General features: G+C 45.5%; 1 protein-coding gene across 1 annotated transcript; it reads left to right on the top strand.

The window, feature by feature from the left end:
* Nucleotides 1–1,706: 1,706 nt before the first annotated feature.
* Nucleotides 1,707–16,266, top strand: LOC134052122 (myosin heavy chain, skeletal muscle, adult-like). The gene is made up of 38 exons (XM_062506389.1): nucleotides 1,707–1,913; nucleotides 2,005–2,148; nucleotides 2,240–2,396; nucleotides 3,703–3,730; nucleotides 3,829–3,943; nucleotides 4,037–4,129; nucleotides 4,228–4,291; nucleotides 4,375–4,473; nucleotides 4,580–4,683; nucleotides 4,758–4,896; nucleotides 5,609–5,727; nucleotides 5,824–5,973; nucleotides 6,317–6,487; nucleotides 7,008–7,317; nucleotides 7,459–7,529; nucleotides 8,188–8,275; nucleotides 8,369–8,486; nucleotides 8,611–8,734; nucleotides 8,814–8,950; nucleotides 9,052–9,307; nucleotides 9,797–10,039; nucleotides 10,142–10,318; nucleotides 10,403–10,548; nucleotides 10,636–10,726; nucleotides 10,815–11,204; nucleotides 11,370–11,496; nucleotides 11,669–11,787; nucleotides 12,085–12,281; nucleotides 12,578–12,761; nucleotides 12,848–13,013; nucleotides 13,185–13,309; nucleotides 13,495–13,803; nucleotides 13,902–14,105; nucleotides 14,391–14,516; nucleotides 14,611–14,781; nucleotides 14,869–14,973; nucleotides 15,116–15,211; nucleotides 16,114–16,266. Exons 1-38 carry the CDS (start codon nucleotides 1,707–1,709, stop codon nucleotides 16,264–16,266), a joined length of 5,823 nt encoding a protein of 1,940 aa, XP_062362373.1.
* Nucleotides 16,267–19,241: the final 2,975 nt, after the last annotated feature.

Consider the following 19,241-nt stretch of genomic DNA (forward strand, 5'->3'; position numbering starts at 1 on the left):
CTTTATCTTTTGCATCTGCAGCTGTTAGGCAAATCATTCTAAAGGAATTCTTAGTCATTTTTTTTTATCTTTGTAGCAAGTAATAAAGCTAACCTTGCCATCAAACTTTGTTGTACTTTTGAAGATTTATATTGAACCCTCTTTCACTAATGTCTTTGATGGTGATACTTTAAGCAACCCTAACTCTTTTGCAACATTTGATTCCTTAACAGTCAGTTCAGGAATCTATTCAAGAGCTCCATATCAAAGTAGAGTCTCCCATTACTTGGGATCAGGCTCCCAGCTCACTGTATTTTAAATCATTTCAGCTATTGAGAGTGTCCTATACAGAAAACTCAGCTGTAATAGATTTCTGCTTCCTGCTTTTTAGAATATACCACAGAAAAGTGGCTCCCAACATTTTCTGCTAGTTTTTGACATATTTTCCTTGTTCCTCCCAATGCATATGTTCCTAAAGCATCATAGGCGTTGTCATCACCATTACATGACTGAAAAGTTGTGGTATAAACATACCAAGGAAACTACCACGGGTCAAGGAGCAAATCACTGAGAAAGGCAGCAATAGAACCATGCAAGTTCTCTAAGTGCCTTGAGTAGTCTAGATTCTCTCCTAAACACTCTTGACAAATTATTTATAGATGTATTCACGTAGTCAGTAATATATAAAAATGTTCTAATTATATCATTCAAATCAAGTGACAATTATGCCCTTAGTTTGACAGACAATGCTTGGCCAAAAAAGGTTTGCCAGAAATATTTTGACCGAAGAAAGGGGGACCATCTGCATCATCTGCAGATGAGACACTATAAAGTCTGCCAGAGACAAGTCTAGCCTGTCTCCGCAGAAGGCTTCTAGGTAAGTGCATGCATTTCATGAACTTGGAGGAAGAGGAAAATGTCCTTGCAATATCTTGTTTCATTTCTTCTGTCTCTAACAACAATTTCCATGAGGGAGTGCCTATGTGAACAAAAATTTTCAGTGTGATTTTGATGCATGTCTGTATTTTAAATGTACAGTATTTTATGCAATTCTGTTCAGCCATGAGAAACAATTGCCATTCCTATTTTACAGGGTTGGCCATATTCCAGGATACAAGCTGTTATCCAAAGGTAATGCACTGAATAATCCATTCCTAGTCTATATTCTAGGACAGGACTTAAAAAGCTGAACAAATTCTCTTCATAAATCCTCTTATGTTCCAGTTGAATTTTCTGAGGGTAGATAGCTCGATATAGGAAAGATCTAAAAAATTAAGTAATTTTTCATTTGTAATAGGAAAGATAACCCTTTCATCAAGAAAGGACTCTCTTGAAGACTCACTGCTCATAATTAAGGACCAGATCAGAGAGTGATTTTTCTAAGACTGTACATTTTTTATGTGAAAAACTCAAACATTGTCAGACTTCAGGGTGACTTACCGAACCATATTCAATATTCAGATGTTCTATTTACTGTTACAGGATCTACATGCTGTAGAAGTCCAAGTCTTACTCTTGGATTCAGACTAGGGTACTTGTAACTTCAGTCAAAGTGGATTTAATTGGTTTCTTCCTAAGAGCTTATTTTGGACACTCATTAGGAATGTATTTGCTAAAGAGCAAGGAGCTTTCTCATTGGCATAGATTGTATTATTTTTCTTGATGACCAAAAACTTTTTTTTCTCTACAAGACACCTCTGCTGACAAGCTTTCATTAGAGGGCAGACATGGCCTCTGGAGACGCTGAGATGGCTGTTTTTGGGGAGGCAGCTCCTTACCTCCGAAAATCGGAAAAGGAGAGAATTGCAGCCCAAAATAAACCTTTTGATGCCAAGTCATCTGTGTTTGTGGCTCATCCTAAAGAATCCTTTGTGAAAGGGACAATCCAAAGCAGGGAATCAGGAAAAGTCACTGTCAAGACTGAAGGGGGAGAGGTGAGTCAAAAAACAAGGCTGGAGAACAACATTTGAATCCCCACTTTGCGCTTTTAGGTGACACATGTGGAACCTTCTGTTTTCTTGGCAGACCCTGACCGTGAAGGAAGATCAAATCTTCTCCATGAACCCTCCCAAGTATGACAAAATCGAGGACATGGCCATGATGACCCACCTCCACGAACCCGCTGTGCTGTACAACCTCAAAGAGCGTTACGCAGCCTGGATGATCTACGTAAGTGGCAGCAGCAGCTTCCTTTGGGCAGCCTCAGGAGCTGCTGGGCCAGGCTCAGGGGAAGCCAACGTGCTGTGTCCCTTCCTCACAGACCTACTCGGGTCTCTTCTGCGTCACCGTCAACCCCTACAAGTGGCTGCCGGTGTACAACCCCGAGGTGGTGTTGGCCTACCGAGGCAAGAAGCGCCAGGAGGCCCCTCCACACATCTTCTCCATCTCTGACAACGCCTATCAGTCTATGCTGACTGGTGAGTGATTGAATTCCTTTGAGCTGCTCTTGAAATCATCTATCTGTAGAGGGAAATAGATGTAGGGTATTCTCTGGCAATATGGTGCCACACTTAAAAAAAAATGGCGTGTGTGAAAGTAGTGGAAGATTCATTCACTTAACTGTAATGGTCTGTGAGAGCTGATTGTCAGTGTTCCCATTAGAATCACTAAAGACCTGGACATAACCTAGGGGGTGCAAATTCACTGGAAAGAAGTCACCTATTGTGTGGTGTAGACCTTATGCCTATAATGGAATCTTACATAAATGGATGGATGGATTTATGTATCTTAATCACTAAATTAGTCTCAGAGAGTACGGGGTACAGTTAAATGACAGATACCCTATAAATGATGTGTATAATATAAATTTAAATTTTCAAGCATTAGTGTTGAGAAATAAAACAGAGATCTCTACCTTAAATGGGTACATAAGCCTCACTGGAGGCATTTATTATGAAAATGGATTTCATTATGTAGATCATGGCCATGTGATCTAAATTACAAGCAGCCTTTAGTGATCTCTGGAACTTCTCCACTGATCTGTAGTTGCATCTATGAATCAATTGCACTGTATAGTGAAAAGTAAACTTCATGTAACAAAATAAAAAAATACAACTTTTAACATTTATACTGACTTCAAAAAATTTCATTCTGCTTTTTCCTCTTCCTTTCACCTCATTTTCTCTTCCTTATATATATATTGAAGTAAAAGGTGTGCAGGATTTTAGAACTTCTCTTTTGTTCTTTTCTTAGACACTGGGAAATGCATTCAGAATAGAAAAATAAAAAAATGAATGTTGTTGATGTATAATCTCAAGAATACATAATTTCTGTATATAGAGGGATTAAAAAACAGAGGTGAAAAAGGATGCAAGAGGTTGGTCAGATGTTTCTGTAATTAATGATGCCTCCAAATTTCCATAAGATTATTCAAGAAACTATTAGATTCAGAAGAATTAACATACAAAAAAAATTGCAACCTCAATATTTTCATTACCTCTACTCTCCTATTAAGAGAGAAATAAGTAGCCTGATGAAAAGACAATGTCAGCAAAGGCATAAGACTGCTGAAGTTCCTCTGAAGTGTTTCCTTTACAGAACCTGTTGCTAATAGCTGATGTACTGCTGATAGCATCAAAAGTACCCACTAGAATTCTCTGGGCACTTCTTGGTATTTTTCTCTTCCTGGGTCCTCTGGAAGATTCAGTTCTTCTTTTTCTCCTAGTTCTTGAATTTCTTATTTCTCTTTTCTTATTTCTCTTTCTTACCTCTGTCTCCTCACAGATCGGGAGAACCAGTCCATCCTGATCACGTACGTACACCCCCTGCGCGGGTCCCTGCGGGGCTGCCCGGTGCCAGGGCACCTCCTGCCTGACCACGCACCCTCTGCTTCTCTCTTGGCTTTGGCAGCGGAGAATCCGGTGCTGGGAAGACTGTGAACACAAAGCGTGTCATCCAGTACTTTGCAACAATTGCAGCCAGTGGCGAGAAGAAGAAGGAAGAACATGCATCAGGCAAAATGCAGGTAAATTAATAGACATATGTTGGGATCAATTTTTTCCTTTGTTCCTGGCATGATTTTTGGAAAGGATAACTAGCAATAATTATTTCCATGCAGGGAACGCTTGAGGATCAAATCATCAGTGCCAACCCACTGCTGGAGGCCTTTGGAAACGCCAAGACCGTGAGGAACGACAACTCCTCACGCTTTGTGAGTTGCTACTTGGGACAACTGTCAACACCAGTTTGAATATTATTGATGTCTGGATTGGTAACATAAGTCTTGATTGACTTTCCTGCTGCTTTCAGGGTAAATTCATCAGAATCCATTTTGGGGCCACAGGCAAACTGGCTTCTGCTGACATTGAAACATGTAAGACATCTTTCTGGCCTGATCCCCTTCCCTCCAGCCTTCCCCACTTCTTGTTCTTGACTGTGTCCTACCATCCTTGCCAGATCTGCTGGAGAAGTCCAGAGTCACTTTCCAGCTCAAGGCGGAAAGGAGCTACCACATCTTTTATCAGATCATGTCCAACAAGAAGCCAGAGTTAATTGGTAGGAAAGATCACTCATTTTTTTTGAAGGAAGATCACTGAGCAATAGTTCATTGTGTTACCTGGAAAATAAATTGAACTCGTTTTTATCCTTCCGTTGCTTTCAGACATGCTCCTCATTACCACCAACCCTTATGATTTCCACTTTGTGAGTCAAGGTGAGATCACAGTCCCCAGCATTGATGATCAGGAGGAGCTGATGGCCACGGATGTGAGTAACTTTAACAAATGATTGTCTGGTGGATTTGAGCCCTGGTATATATACATTTATGTTTCTGTTGCCAGAGTGCCATTGACATCCTGGGCTTCAGTGCTGATGAGAAAACAGCCATCTACAAGCTAACTGGGGCTGTCATGCACTATGGGAACCTGAAGTTCAAGCAGAAACAGCGTGAAGAGCAGGCAGAGCCAGATGGCACAGAAGGTATCAGCAAATTCAGCAAGCTTTCCAAAAGAGATATCCTTAATTACAAAAGGACTTAGGCAGATTTAATGCTTTAAGTGTGTTAACTAAGAACAAGAATAGTTGCTCCATGACTAGATGTCAGTTGAGGCATTCATCTCATGTAATGATACCTGTACTTTTTCATCTGTGACTACTATATAAGGGATCTAGTGTACACTGATAGGAAGCCAGGAGATTTGCATGTCAATTGCTGTAACATTGCTAATCATGCTTAAGTTGAAATACTACCTTGCAACCTCTGCTGCAGAATGGAGCAGTAAAATGGTTCAGCCTAACGAGACACAAGGTTGTGCTCCTCTTCACCCTCGCCTGCTGAAGAGAACTCTGATGTGAGATGTGTACTTCATTGGCCGCTGTTACAGCAGGAAGGACAGTCCCTACCTCCATATTTCTGAGTAATAAATCCTCCTGCTGTACGACTAGAAAGTTTGAAGTTCCATACTGACACCTGAAAGAGGATGAAGGCAATGAGCTCTCTTGAAGAATATTTGTAGAAACTGAAGTTCAGAAAGAGTTACAGACTCTGAATCTTGAACTCAAACGGAAAATTAGCTTTGTAGCTTTCACAGATACTGTTGTGCAACCTTGTACAAAACAGTATAGGTCCAGTCAGTCAAACATTGTCTTTTAAGAATTTTTGAATATCTACCCTTCTGTCTTTGGTGTTTAGTTGCTGACAAGGCTGCCTACCTGATGGGTCTGAACTCAGCAGACCTGCTCAAGGCCCTCTGCTACCCCCGAGTCAAGGTGGGGAATGAATACGTGACCAAGGGCCAAACTGTTCAGCAGGTAGAAAAATATGGTAATATGGAGCATGTCGTGATGGTTCCCATTGATTCTCCTCTGCTGTGTATAGTAACCTCCAAAGCTTTCCCTATGCTTTAGGTGAATAATTCAGTGGGTGCCCTGGCAAAGGCTGTCTATGAGAAGATGTTCCTGTGGATGGTTGTTCGCATCAACCAACAGCTGGACACAAAGCAGCCCAGGCAGTACTTCATTGGTGTCCTGGACATTGCTGGCTTTGAGATCTTTGATGTAAGGAGTACAGCTTTCCTAGCATTTTTGTAGAACTATAATTGAGAATTTTGAAATATATTTAATAGAAGTATCTCCCTACACTTATTCATAGGTCATTTGTAATCATGTTTCCAGTCCTGAAAAAATAGTAGAATAGAAAACTAATCTTCTAATTGCTCTAAATTAGAAACCTCTCTTTTCTAAATACAAAGCCTATCCTAGAGAGACGGCAAAGGAAATCTACACAGGAAGACGACTTGTTTTTAAAGTATGAGACATGGTCAATTCGGATTGCACAAAAAACCACACTGGTATTATTGCTGATCCTTGAAAGCATTGTATGCCTTTTTATGTCTGGCAGTACAACAGCTTTGAGCAGCTGTGCATCAACTTCACCAATGAGAAACTGCAACAGTTCTTCAACCACCACATGTTCGTGCTGGAGCAGGAGGAGTACAAGAAGGAGGGGATTGAATGGACATTCATTGATTTTGGGATGGACCTGGCTGCCTGCATTGAGCTCATTGAGAAGGTATCCTTCCTGTTCAAGTCTAATATAAATTGGGTGTTGTGTTCCTGCCAAGAGAAACAATTAAGAACCATGTGAGAATATTTTGGCTTCTTCAAATATATACTATGTGAAAGTGGCAACAGGGTAGATGTGTTTTTGGAGATCATCACTCAGATATCAGGACTTTTGGTGAGATAATTCATTGCCAAATTACAAAATGAAGTGAAAAAGGTGGTCATGTTCTCTAAGTACTTATCAATAAATAGGTTTATGGAGAGGATAGTATTTCACATTGTCATATCCATAATAATTTCATCATCAAAGGCATTTCCATAATTTTGAATGAAACAGCAATACTGGAAAAAGTTGAGCCTTAGTTGATTTTCTCTGACTTAAAGTCAGCATGGGAACAGCTTCCTTTTCTGACTTCAGCAACTTTCCAATCAAAAGACTGGTTCTAATCTGTTTCTCTGTTTCTGTTTTGATTGATTCTCATTTTTCTAATCTGTTTCTGCCTCTTGTCTGATGTAATTTCTCCCAGCCCATGGGCATCTTCTCCATCCTGGAAGAGGAGTGCATGTTCCCCAAGGCAACTGACACCTCTTTCAAGAACAAGCTCTATGACCAGCACCTGGGCAAGTCCAACAACTTCCAGAAGCCCAAGCCTGCCAAAGGCAAGGTCGAGGCCCACTTCTCCCTGGTGCACTACGCTGGCACAGTGGACTACAACATCTCTGGCTGGCTGGAGAAGAACAAGGACCCTCTGAATGAAACTGTCATTGGGCTGTACCAGAAATCATCTGTGAAGACCCTGGCTTTACTCTTTGCCAACTATGGTGGAGCAGATGCTGGTCAGTTTTGTGGAAATTGTATTTTTAATGTGGGACAATTGTCACAAAATTCAAGTCATAAGCACTAAACATTTAATGTTGTTTCAAGTTAATTTAAAAAGGTTTTTTGTTTGTTTGTATTTTTTTTTATTCAATCCACAGAGGCTGGTGGTGGCAAGAAAGGAGGCAAGAAGAAGGGTTCTTCCTTCCAAACTGTCTCAGCTCTTTTCCGGGTATAGTACTGCACCTTTTATCTCTAAAATGTGAAGAAAGGGCATGGGCTAATACTAAGTTTGAAAGAGCTATTTTAAATTACTGTAAAGGGTGTAAATTTCTTTGTAAATTCCACATCACGTTTTCCAGGGACAATTTTAAATTGTACATATGTCCAAAAATGAGCACTTAGTCTTCAAAATAATGGAAACCCACTAATTTGTAGTGGTTTCCTTTTATTTTCATTAGCACACATCATTCAGATCTTCATATTTTTATGTCTTTGATTAAGACTAGAATGGTAATATTAGTATTCCTGCACTTCTGTTGAGTAGTAGAAAATAATTTCCAAGGAGATATTTATCTCATTGGAATAAATCCTTATTTTTAAAAACTTAAGTAGATTGGCTTCTGAAGGCAGAATGTGAAAAATATAAGTCATTTATTCTTTGTGAATGTATGAAATTATATATTAGTATTCACAGAATCAATAGCAGCACTGTAGTATTTCAGTCTAAAAATGGTGCTCAGTGTCTTCAAATAGAGGAAATTTTTGGTTTCTGTGGCTTTATCAAAATGCTCCAAAACCCAGCTTGAGAAGCTGTAAAGTCATAACCTGGGCTTGGTGCATCAAACACTCTAGACAAGGAAACTCATACTGGTAACTGGTTCCTCTAGGAGAACCTGAACAAGCTGATGACAAATCTGCGGAGCACTCACCCCCATTTTGTGCGCTGTATCATCCCCAATGAGACTAAAACACCTGGTAAGATGCTCAAGCAGAAAGATCCTTGCTCTGATATATCTCTTCCCCTCTGCACTGCAATCAGTGCCATTCATTTGTGCTCTGCATTGCCAGGTGCCATGGAGCACGAGCTGGTGCTGCACCAGCTGCGCTGTAACGGCGTGCTGGAAGGGATCAGGATTTGCAGGAAAGGCTTCCCCAGCAGAGTCCTCTATGCTGACTTCAAACAGAGGTGAGAGCACTGTGCTTGTCAGCATCATTTAAGCTGTGTTCTAACTTTAAAAAGAGCTGGTGGGGTTTAGTGGCTGCTGTGTGTTGCTCGGAAAAAATAGCCTTATCTTCCTCTAATTCCACAGATACAAGGTGCTTAATGCCAGTGCCATCCCCGAGGGACAGTTCATCGATAGCAAGAAGGCTTCTGAGAAGCTCCTTGGCTCAATCGATGTGGATCACACCCAATACAAATTTGGACACACCAAGGTACAAATGCCCCCATTCACTGTCTGCCTGGGCTTTGCTCTACCTGACAGTGATGTGCTGACACATTCCTTCTCTCAAGGTGTTCTTCAAAGCTGGGCTGCTGGGACTCCTGGAGGAGATGAGGGATGAGAAGCTGGCACAGCTCATCACCCGCACCCAGGCCAGGTGCAGGGGCTTCCTGATGAGGGTGGAGTACCAGAGAATGGTGGAGAGGAGGTATGGCTTCCTCTTCTTCAGTTAAAGTCACTCTGCTTGGGGGAAATTGTTGACACGCATCAGACTGAGAATATTCATTGTACTTTTTAATTCTACCTCAGGGAATCCATCTTCTGCATCCAGTACAACATTCGTGCATTCATGAATGTCAAACACTGGCCATGGATGAAGCTGTTCTTCAAGATCAAGCCCTTGCTGAAGAGTGCAGAGTCTGAGAAAGAAATGGCCAACATGAAACAAGAGTTTGAGAAAACCAAGGAGGAGCTTGCAAAGTCTGAGGCAAAGCGGAAGGAGCTGGAGGAGAAAATGGTGAAACTGGTGCAGGAGAAAAATGACCTGCAGCTCCAAGTGCAGGCTGTGAGTGTATTACCTTTAGTTTATCACTCAGAAAATAAGTCTACCTAAAACATTCTGATTGTTCTTTATGAACAGAAGATCAGATTTTAGAAGACCAAAAGTCATAAATTTGGGGAATTATCCACCATACATATGTGAAGTTGAGGAAACAAATTCTGGCAGTGATGTGGTAAGCACTCTGGCAGCCAATGCAAAGATACAGACAGTTTCAAGTGGGAGCCTGGTCCGCAGAGGAAGGAGGCAAAAGTAGATCGTTGACATGAGGTAGAAAAATGAATTAATTTGCAGCAAAATACAAACCACACTTGAAAGAAGTACTTGTGAATGCAGGTGTGGGAAAAGCCATCCTCCCTTTGCTTGGTGAGTAGCAGTAAAGAGACTTCTCTTGCTGGAGCTGAAGGCCAGGTTTAGCTGCTACTCAGTGATAAAAGAGGCAGAGCAGAGAAAGTTTAAAACATTAGAACCAACAAAATTCTGTCTCCCTACCAGGAAGCAGACAGCTTGGCTGATGCTGAGGAAAGGTGTGACCAGCTCATCAAAACCAAAATCCAGCTGGAAGCCAAAATTAAGGAGGTGACTGAAAGGGCTGAGGATGAAGAGGAAATTAATGCTGAGCTGACAGCCAAGAAGAGGAAACTGGAGGATGAATGTTCAGAGCTGAAGAAAGACATTGATGACCTTGAGCTAACACTGGCCAAGGTGGAGAAGGAAAAACACGCCACGGAAAACAAGGTATGAGGCAGAACCTGTCACTCGCACTCTGGAAAAGATTTGTCTTGTTATGAAGTTTTTAAGCACCATCTTCTATCTGTGCTTACTCCTTTCTTCTCAAAGGTGAAAAACCTGACTGAGGAGATGGCAGCCCTGGACGAGACCATTGTGAAGCTGACAAAAGAGAAGAAAGCCCTCCAAGAGGCCCATCAGCAGACCCTGGATGACCTGCAGGCAGAGGAGGACAAAGTCAATACTCTGACCAAAGCCAAGACCAAGCTGGAACAGCAAGTGGACGATGTAAGCACACAGACATAGAGCAGGAACAGGACAGGTGTGGAGCTGGCCTGGCTGTTAGAGCACTGATGGTTTTGTTGTGTTTAGCTGGAAGGGTCCCTGGAGCAAGAGAAGAAATTGCGTGTGGACCTGGAGAGAGCTAAGAGGAAACTGGAAGGGGACCTGAAGCTGGCCCAGGACAGCATCATGGATTTGGAGAATGACAAGCAGCAGCTGGATGAGAAACTGAAGAAGTAAGTGTGGCTCTGGGGCACCTGAGTGCTGGGCTGCAGCACTTGTCTTTTTCCTTTGAGCTCTAACACAGTTCACTTTTCCCAAAGGAAAGACTTTGAAATCAGCCAGATCCAGAGCAACATTGAGGATGAACAAGCCCTGGGAGTGCAATTTCAGAAGAAGATCAAGGAGCTGCAGGCAAGTGTCTGTTCCTTGCCCTGCCTTGCTCAGGTGCAGCACAGGCACGAGGAGGACATGGGTGTGAAGGGTCCCTGCTGTTCTGCAGGCCCGTATTGAGGAGCTGGAGGAGGAAATTGAGGCAGAGCGAACCTCTCGCGCTAAAGCAGAGAAGCATCGGGCTGACCTGTCCAGGGAGCTGGAGGAGATCAGCGAGCGCCTGGAAGAAGCAGGAGGGGCCACAGCAGCTCAGGTGGAGATGAACAAGAAGCGTGAGGCAGAATTCCAGAAGATGCGCCGTGACCTGGAAGAGGCCACGCTGCAGCACGAGGCCACGGCTGCCGCCCTGCGCAAGAAGCACGCGGACAGCACAGCTGAGCTGGGGGAGCAGATCGACAACCTGCAACGTGTGAAGCAGAAGCTGGAGAAGGAGAAGAGTGAGCTGAAGCTGGAGATTGATGACTTGGCCAGTAACATGGAGTCTGTCTCCAAAGCTAAGGTACAGTGTTTCTGTAATATTACTGCCTGATTATGCACTCCCTAATACATGATTTTGATTCTGATTGTATTTTGCTATCCCATCCTGTTGCACTTTTTTTCACCTTGAAACAGCATGTTAGAACGTAGTGGTAGTCCTCTTTCTTTACATGCCTTTGATGCACAGGCTAACCTGGAGAAGATGTGCCGCACCCTGGAAGACCAGCTGAGTGAGATTAGGACCAAGGAAGAAGAGCATCAGCGCATGATCAATGACCTCAATGCTCAAAGAGCTCGTCTGCAGACAGAGTCAGGTAATACACCCCTATAGCCTCTGGAATGGAGCAACTTGTAACCAATGATAATGAGAAAATATTGATGGTATACTCAAATTGATCTATTCTCTGTAAGCTGGTATACTTTGCTTAAAACAAATATTGATTTAATATTGGTTTTAAATGGTAATCTCTCGGAAAACTTTCTTAGGTGAATATTCACGCCAGGTGGAAGAAAAAGATGGTTTGATATCTCAGTTATCCAGAAGCAAACAGGCATTCACTCAACAGATTGAGGAACTGAAGAGACATTTAGAGGAAGAAATAAAGGTAAAGTTACTTTCTGTAAGGAGTTGATTTTGGTTTGGGAATTTGTTTTCTTTATGGATATTTCCTACTCTCCCATAATATCAGAATGTTAGCTGGATAATTTTAATTTTTGAGCTGTCAAGCAACGTGAGAAATTTTACCTCCTCCCCTTCTGGTGTGAAAAGCTGGTAAATACATCCCCTCAGAGTGGATACTTAGACAGAGAAAAACAATTATAGGTCTTTAATCCCATTTATGATGACATATATTTTACTGTCTCTTGGGAAATTAATTGTCCCAACACAACTGTCTCCCAAGGCCAAGAATGCCCTGGCCCACGCCCTACAGTCCGCTCGCCACGACTGTGACTTGCTCCGGGAGCAATATGAGGAGGAGCAGGAGGCCAAGGGGGAGCTACAGAGAGCCCTGTCCAAGGCCAACAGTGAAGTGGCCCAGTGGAGAACCAAATATGAGACAGACGCGATTCAGCGCACGGAGGAGCTTGAGGAGGCCAAGTAAGTTGTGACAGGCAAAGAAGAAAAGTAAGACTGTAAATTCAAAGGTTACTTTGCAAGAGAAACATCACAATATTATGAGGAATAAGTCATGGATTTCATCTGGGGAAGAGCAATAGAAAATGAGAAACTTTATCCTAAAATGTATTTAGCGGTATAGTGACGGTGAAGACTAAAAAAAGCATAAATGTAGCCCTTAATACTGTGTGACTGCAAGCTGCAAAATGATTAGGCACACTAGAGTAAAAAGCACACATTAGAACCCAGTACTAATATGAGCTGAAATTATCTCCTAGGAAGAAGCTGGCACAACGTCTGCAGGATGCAGAGGAGCATGTTGAGGCTGTCAATGCCAAATGTGCCTCCCTGGAAAAGACAAAGCAGAGACTGCAGAATGAAGTGGAGGACCTGATGATTGACGTGGAGAAATCCAATGCTGCCTGTGCTGCTCTGGATAAGAAGCAGAAGAACTTTGACAAGGTCTTTTGGCCTCCAGCACCAGCACTCCTGCCCAGAGCATGCCCCCATGATGGCCACAGCCCTACTCACAGCCCGTTTCTCTGCAGATCCTGGCAGAATGGAAGCAGAAGTATGAGGAAACGCAGGCTGAGCTGGAGGCCTCCCAGAAGGAGTCACGCTCTCTCAGCACAGAGCTGTTCAAGATGAAGAATGCCTATGAGGAGTCCTTGGACCACCTGGAAACAATGAAGCGGGAGAACAAGAACTTGCAGCGTAAGTCCCTGGCCCTCTGCTCCTCCCTGACATTTCTCACTATCAGCCATTACCACCATTGCTCATGGGTCTGTGCCTGCAGGTCTGCAGAGATGCCTGTAACCTTGGTGGGAAAGGACCCTTCCCATTCTGCTCTGTGCCTGACCATGCCATTGATCTTTGTTCCCACAGAGGAGATTTCCGACCTCACGGAGCAGATTGCTGAGGGAGGAAAAGCGATTCATGAGCTGGAGAAAGTCAGGAAGCAGATTGAGCAGGAGAAGTCTGAAATCCAGGCTGCTCTAGAGGAAGCTGAGGTACGTGACCATAATCACTGGTGCCAGCACTAAATAAATGAGGAAATAGGGCTGAAAAGGGCTGGATTCCCCTCTGTTCTGGCTGGGGAGTGCAGACAGCTGAGATCTCTAAAAATATCATTCCCAAAAAAGGAAGAAAGGAAGGAAGATTTCAATACTATCAACGTTTGTGTCCACTTGTCCAGGCCTCCCTGGAACACGAGGAGGGGAAGATCCTGCGCCTGCAGCTTGAGCTTAATCAGGTCAAGGCTGAGATTGACAGGAAGGTAGCTGAGAAAGATGAGGAGATTGACCAGATGAAAAGGAACCACCAGCGAGTGGTGGAGTCCTTGCAGAGCAGTCTGGATGCTGAGATCAGGAGCAGGAATGAAGCCTTGAGGCTGAAGAAGAAGATGGAGGGAGATCTGAATGAAATGGAGATTCAGCTGGGCCATGCCAACCGTGTGGCTGCAGAGGCACAGAAGAACCTGAGAAACACCCAGGCAGTGCTCAAGGTCTGTTCAACAAAATTACAGAAAAGAGAAAATGAGATTTCTGACATTTTCTCCACTCAAGTCCACACTAACACCTGGTAATTTGTCTTTCTTCCCAGGACACCCAGATCCATCTGGATGATGCACTTAGGACAAAGGATGACCTGAAGGAGCAAGTGGCCATGGTGGAGCGCAGAGCAAACCTGCTGCAGGCTGAAATTGAGGAGCTCCGGGCAGCCCTGGAGCAGACGGAGCGGTCGAGGAAAGTGGCTGAGCAGGAGCTTCTGGATGCCACTGAACGTGTGCAGCTCCTCCACACCCAGGTCAGGGCAGGAAACAAAGACCTGTGTTGACAGTGGCCAAACACAGAGGGCTGGAATTTACCAGAGGAACAGCAGTATTAGAAAGGCCTCTCTACTGCTGTCCCCCAGGAAAGGTGGTTTGCATCCATTCCCCAAGACCATGGCTGACATTTTGTAAACAGCCATTGTAACAATAATTCCACAAGAAGAGGTGGAAGCTGGAAGGGGAAAGACTTTGCTCAGGTAGAAGGTTAATTATGGCAGGTTTGAGAATGGAACTTTTGCCTTGTTTTTCCCATTGCACAGAACACCAGCTTGATCAACACCAAGAAGAAGCTGGAAACGGACATTGCCCAGATCCAGGGTGAAATGGAGGATACCATCCAGGAAGCCCGCAATGCTGAGGAGAAGGCCAAGAAGGCCATCACAGATGTGAGTTGGGTTCTCCTGGCATTGCTGATGGTCAATGTACTCTGCCCAAAATATCTCCAGTCCTAAAATGGCTTTGACCCTTGGCTCTGATCAGGCGGCCATGATGGCAGAAGAGCTGAAGAAGGAGCAGGACACCAGTGCCCACCTGGAGAGAATGAAGAAGAACCTGGACCAGACAGTGAAGGACCTGCAGCATCGTCTGGATGAGGCTGAGCAGCTGGCACTGAAGGGAGGGAAGAAGCAGATCCAGAAGCTGGAGGCCAGGGTGTGTAGGGCTGGGGCTGTGGCTGGGTGAGCGTGTCCTTGGAGAGACATTGGCAGGGAAGCTGCAGGGATGGGCTTGTCCTTGCAGGTGCGGGAGCTGGAAGGGGAGGTTGATGCTGAGCAGAAGCGCAGCGCTGAAGCCGTGAAGGGTGTGCGCAAGTACGAGCGGAGGGTGAAGGAACTGACCTACCAGGTAAGGCAGGAGGTCTCCTGCTCTGACAGGCTTTTCTCACAGTGAGTCACATTTTGCACACACCATCCCCAAGGGGAACTGTTAACCTTGCCTGATGGAGGACCAAAAATTGACTCTCTATCCTCTTTGCCAACCTCCCTAGTCTGAGGAAGACAGGAAGAATGTCCTCAGGCTGCAGGATCTGGTGGACAAGCTGCAAATGAAAGTGAAATCCTACAAGAGACAATCTGAGGAGGCTGTAAGTATCTCTCTGAGTGCTTGGCACGAACCACTTTCTTTGACGGTAATTTGATCATTTAGGAAACAATTATAAGAAAGTTGGAAGATGCTAGTCACCAGTAGTGGAGTTCTTCAAATTCTTGAAAGGATCATAAATCAGACCTGCCAACGTGTATGAGTCTTAGTCTACTGAGGAAGGCAAATGCACATAGCATTTTTTGCATTATAACCTGTAAGTCTTATGACTGATATTGGTAGCACAATGTATTAAACAATTTTGAAAACAACTTATTTTTAGAGTTTTGAGAGAAGACAGGGAAGGAGTTAGACATCCTCACCCATATTGCTTTGTATTATGCTTTCATAATTGTACAAAGAAAGTTTGCTTTTTCTAGGCATGCAGCAGTCAGGGGTACCCTGAAAGGAAGTCCTACAGCTTCTGAATTTAAGACTATCTGAGCAGAGCTGCTTCAATTCGGAAAGAATCCATCACAGAGTAGGACTTCTGGTTCAGTTAAGGCAATTTATGAGAGGAGCTGTATTGGAATCCTCTCTCATAAATTCCTCAACTCACTAAAGAGTCTGCAGATGCAATTGAACATTTAATTCTAGTGCTAAAAAAACCAAAAAATAAAAAAACACAAAAACCCCCCACACATTTCCAGCTGCCCATTTTGCTTCATTCTCCCATTCCAAAGCAGAATTATGTTCAAATCCCATTATGCTTCTTCTACAATGGATCTTCCTCAAAGGCAATTATGACAAGCTAAATGTGAGGGTGACGTGCAAGCAGTGGTAGAAATAGGATGGAGATCTGTGCCTTCTCCCTAGGGAAAAGCTGCAGCTCAACAAAGCCCAGGTGCAAGTGGAACAAAATCCCTGCCCTGGGCTCCTCACCACCAACTCCCTTTCCCCACACAGGAGGAGCTGTCCAATGTCAACCTGTCCAAGTTCCGCAAGATCCAGCATGAGCTGGAGGAAGCCGAGGAGCGGGCTGACATTGCAGAGTCACAGGTCAACAAGCTCCGAGCCAAGAGCCGGGAGTTCCATAGGAGGATAGAAGAGGAAGAGTGAGAATGTCATGAGGCAGTAAAGTGACCTGAGGGGCTGCACAAAATGTGAACCTCTCGGTCGCTTCCTTCTGCCATGAGTCTTTGTACCCATTTCAGTGTCTAGTGAATAAAGACTGTAGTAGATTCCTCTGCATGCACACTATGACCAGTGCCTTCTTTGGGTTTTGCTGTCTTTGGGCAATTGCATTGCAAAAGAAGTTTCCTTACTTTTCTTCCCTGGGACAAGGGAGAAGCTGGTGCCAGTGCTGGATTGAGGGTCCGCAAACTTAGAGGCTGGAGAGACTCCTGAAAATCCAGCCTGTGCTCTCTCCTGTCTCCAGCAGCTCCTAGTCCAGCACGTGCCTTCGTCTTCCTAATGCTCCTCCCATTGTTCCCACAGTTCCTTGACAGAGATGATTCCAGGCACAAAGAGCATGGTTACAAGACACCAACAGTGTCCCTACATTGTGCCACGTCCCTCACTCCAGATTTCCTCAGCTGCTGCCACCAGCTGCTGCCAGTTTCTCTTGAGTGGGCAAACAGTTGAGCCTGCCTGGGGCCAGCTGCTGGAAGGACTCTCAGGATTCTCCCCAAGTGCCCAGTTCTCACACACCACATGGCTCCAACACACCTCTTCACCTCATCAACAGAGAGAACACTCAGCTTTGGAGGATTTTCCCAGAAACCTCAAAGGCCACAGGGCTCTGTCTAGACACTGAGTCAAACACTGTAGTGGCAGCTGATGGCTATGAACTTAATTTGGAAATAATTTCAGCAATATCAGCTCATAAAATTGCATTGGGGTAGTACTGTGCCTTAATGAAGCTGTCACAGCCAGTCACCCCATCTCCTGTTGCAGATGTCCTTGATGTAGGGAGGAGTCAATGAGCCCTACTACCACATGAGACACCTGGAAAGTTTCTTTGATGACTTGTCCAAAAACACCGTCCCAAACACCAGTGGGAAATGACTGGCAAACCCTGAAAAACAACCCATTGTGGGTGCGACTGCATCTCTTCTGACCTACTAAAGCCTTCTTTAAACTCCTCTACAAAGTAAGCAGCTTCTTCCTCCACCTTTCTGCCTGTTTCTCTAGCATGAACGCTCTTCTATCTCTCTCTCTCTGTCATGGGTATGGTTGAGAATCAAGCAGGCAGCCCCATGCCCTGAGCTCAGGGACAGGTGCACACCCTCAGGCCAGAGCTGCCCTGGGCACAGCCAATGGCACTGAGGGCTGGCCCTGTCCTCCAGCAAACTCACAGCTCCCTCTGCCCTCTCCTGTGCTCCAAGGCCACCCCAAATTGCCTCTCAGCCTTCACAAGAGCCATTGCTAGAGGAGGGGACAAGGCTGAAAGGAGCTTTGCAGGAGGCCCCTACCAGGAGGATCAGCCCATCACGTGTCCCCTTTCATCCTCAGTGTCAAAAGCCCAAAATAGCCCCGCTCTCCTAAGACTCCTGTGCGGGGTCGTGCCTGTTTGTGGGGATGGTTTGCTTCCACGAATAGTGCCTGAAGACATTCCTGGGCGGGTAGGCTGCCTTCTATGTGGCAGCGCAACGTGCTGCCGTGGAGGAGCTGGACACGTGTGCTGTGTCCCAAGGCAGCAGCTGCTATTCTTACCCCGGAGAGACTGGCTGCAGCACAGCTCCATTGCCAGCTGAAAGGTTAAACATCAGAATGGGGCCCCAGCGTGCTCTCCCTGCTCAGAGCCTGAATCCAGAGTGCTCCCCACTGGAGCCTGTGCAATGGCCCTGTGCCAGCCCAGCTCCATGGCCATTCCCTGCTGGGATGTGCTGTCCAGGGACAACACAGCAGCTGCCCAGGTACTTCCAGCACTCAGCTGGGGCTCCTCAGGGTGGATGGGGCTTTGCCTCCCTCATATTAGCCACCAAATGGAAAAGACAGGCTGAGACACAGCTCTGGAAGTGCAGCATTTTACAGCTGCTGTCCTGGAGTCCCAGTCTGGGTGAGGGTGAAGGCAGAGGCAGGACTTGCTCCGAGGTCCAGCAGTGCTGCAGGGCCCATCCATGCCCCTTTGCCCAAGCTGTGCTTTACCAGCACTCATTTAGGGAAGGCTGTAGGGCCATACACCAGATGTCCCTCAAGTGCCCCAGGAGTATCAGGGCTGCAGGCAAAGCCCTGGCTGGGCTGGTGGCTCTGACATGATGGTTATGGAGACTCAGCCCTGCCTGCACCCTGACTCCCCTGAGCCTCTGGAGAGCTCAGGAAAGCCGTGTCCCAGCTGGGTAGAGTCACCGTGGGCAATCAGGCAGAGGACAGAGAGCCCAGGACATCAGCTGGGATGCTGGCTGTGCCTTTCCCTTCAGGCCTTGGCTGTTGCTCTGACAGCACAGGCCACATCAGCTTTCTCCTCAGCTTGGGCCTCGTCACCTGGCACTGAAGGACAGATAAGTTCCTTCAGGGATCCTTGGCAGGAAGCTGACAGCATTATTCCTGGAGAGGGGAGCAGGGGGTGCCGGTCCCACGGCCCCACCAGGCTGCTGTCAGTCACAGGGAGCTGACCAGGCCCTCTGCTCCAGGCACCCAGTGCCAGGGGATGGCAGCCTGGAGCCATCGAGGGCACCCTGATCTGGGCCCTGCTCCACTGCAGACCAGCAACGAGATCTGACTGAAACCTGAGGGCTTTAAACCTCCTGAAACTGCCTGGCTTACCTGTTAAGAGCAAATCACAGCAGATGGGTTAAAATCCAGCCAGGTGGGTCAGCCAGTTTCATGTGTTCCCAACTGGACACTACAAAAACCAGGTGGGATGGGCCAAAGAACACCTGGAATTGTTGGGGTCATCAGTGCTGGAAGAAAAGAGCCTGGGCTGACAGAAGCAGCCACTGCTCAGTTTTCAGGGCCTCATCTGCCTGGGCTCTCTGCCCAGAAAGAGAACCAGAGGTGCTTGGGAGTGTGCGACTATCAAAAGAACAAGACACTGTGTCAGTGGCCCTGCCACCTCCACTGCACACCCTGTGGAGCAGCCTGAGGAGAGC

This window comes from Cinclus cinclus, chromosome 20 (assembly GCF_963662255.1).
Source record: "Cinclus cinclus chromosome 20, bCinCin1.1, whole genome shotgun sequence".
In the NCBI taxonomy this organism is placed as follows: Eukaryota; Metazoa; Chordata; class Aves; order Passeriformes; family Cinclidae; genus Cinclus; species Cinclus cinclus.

Excerpts from the sequence above, each read along its gene's own strand:
- LOC134052122 (XM_062506389.1), top strand. The coding sequence starts at position 1,707 with ATGGCCTCTGGAGACGCTGAGATGGCTGTTTTTGGGGAGGCAGCTCCT. Across the intron at positions 14,106-14,390 it reads TGCAGCTCCTCCACACCCAG|AACACCAGCTTGATCAACAC; the intron begins GTCAGGGCAGGA and ends CCCATTGCACAG. Across the intron at positions 14,782-14,868 it reads TCCAGAAGCTGGAGGCCAGG|GTGCGGGAGCTGGAAGGGGA; the intron begins GTGTGTAGGGCT and ends TTGTCCTTGCAG.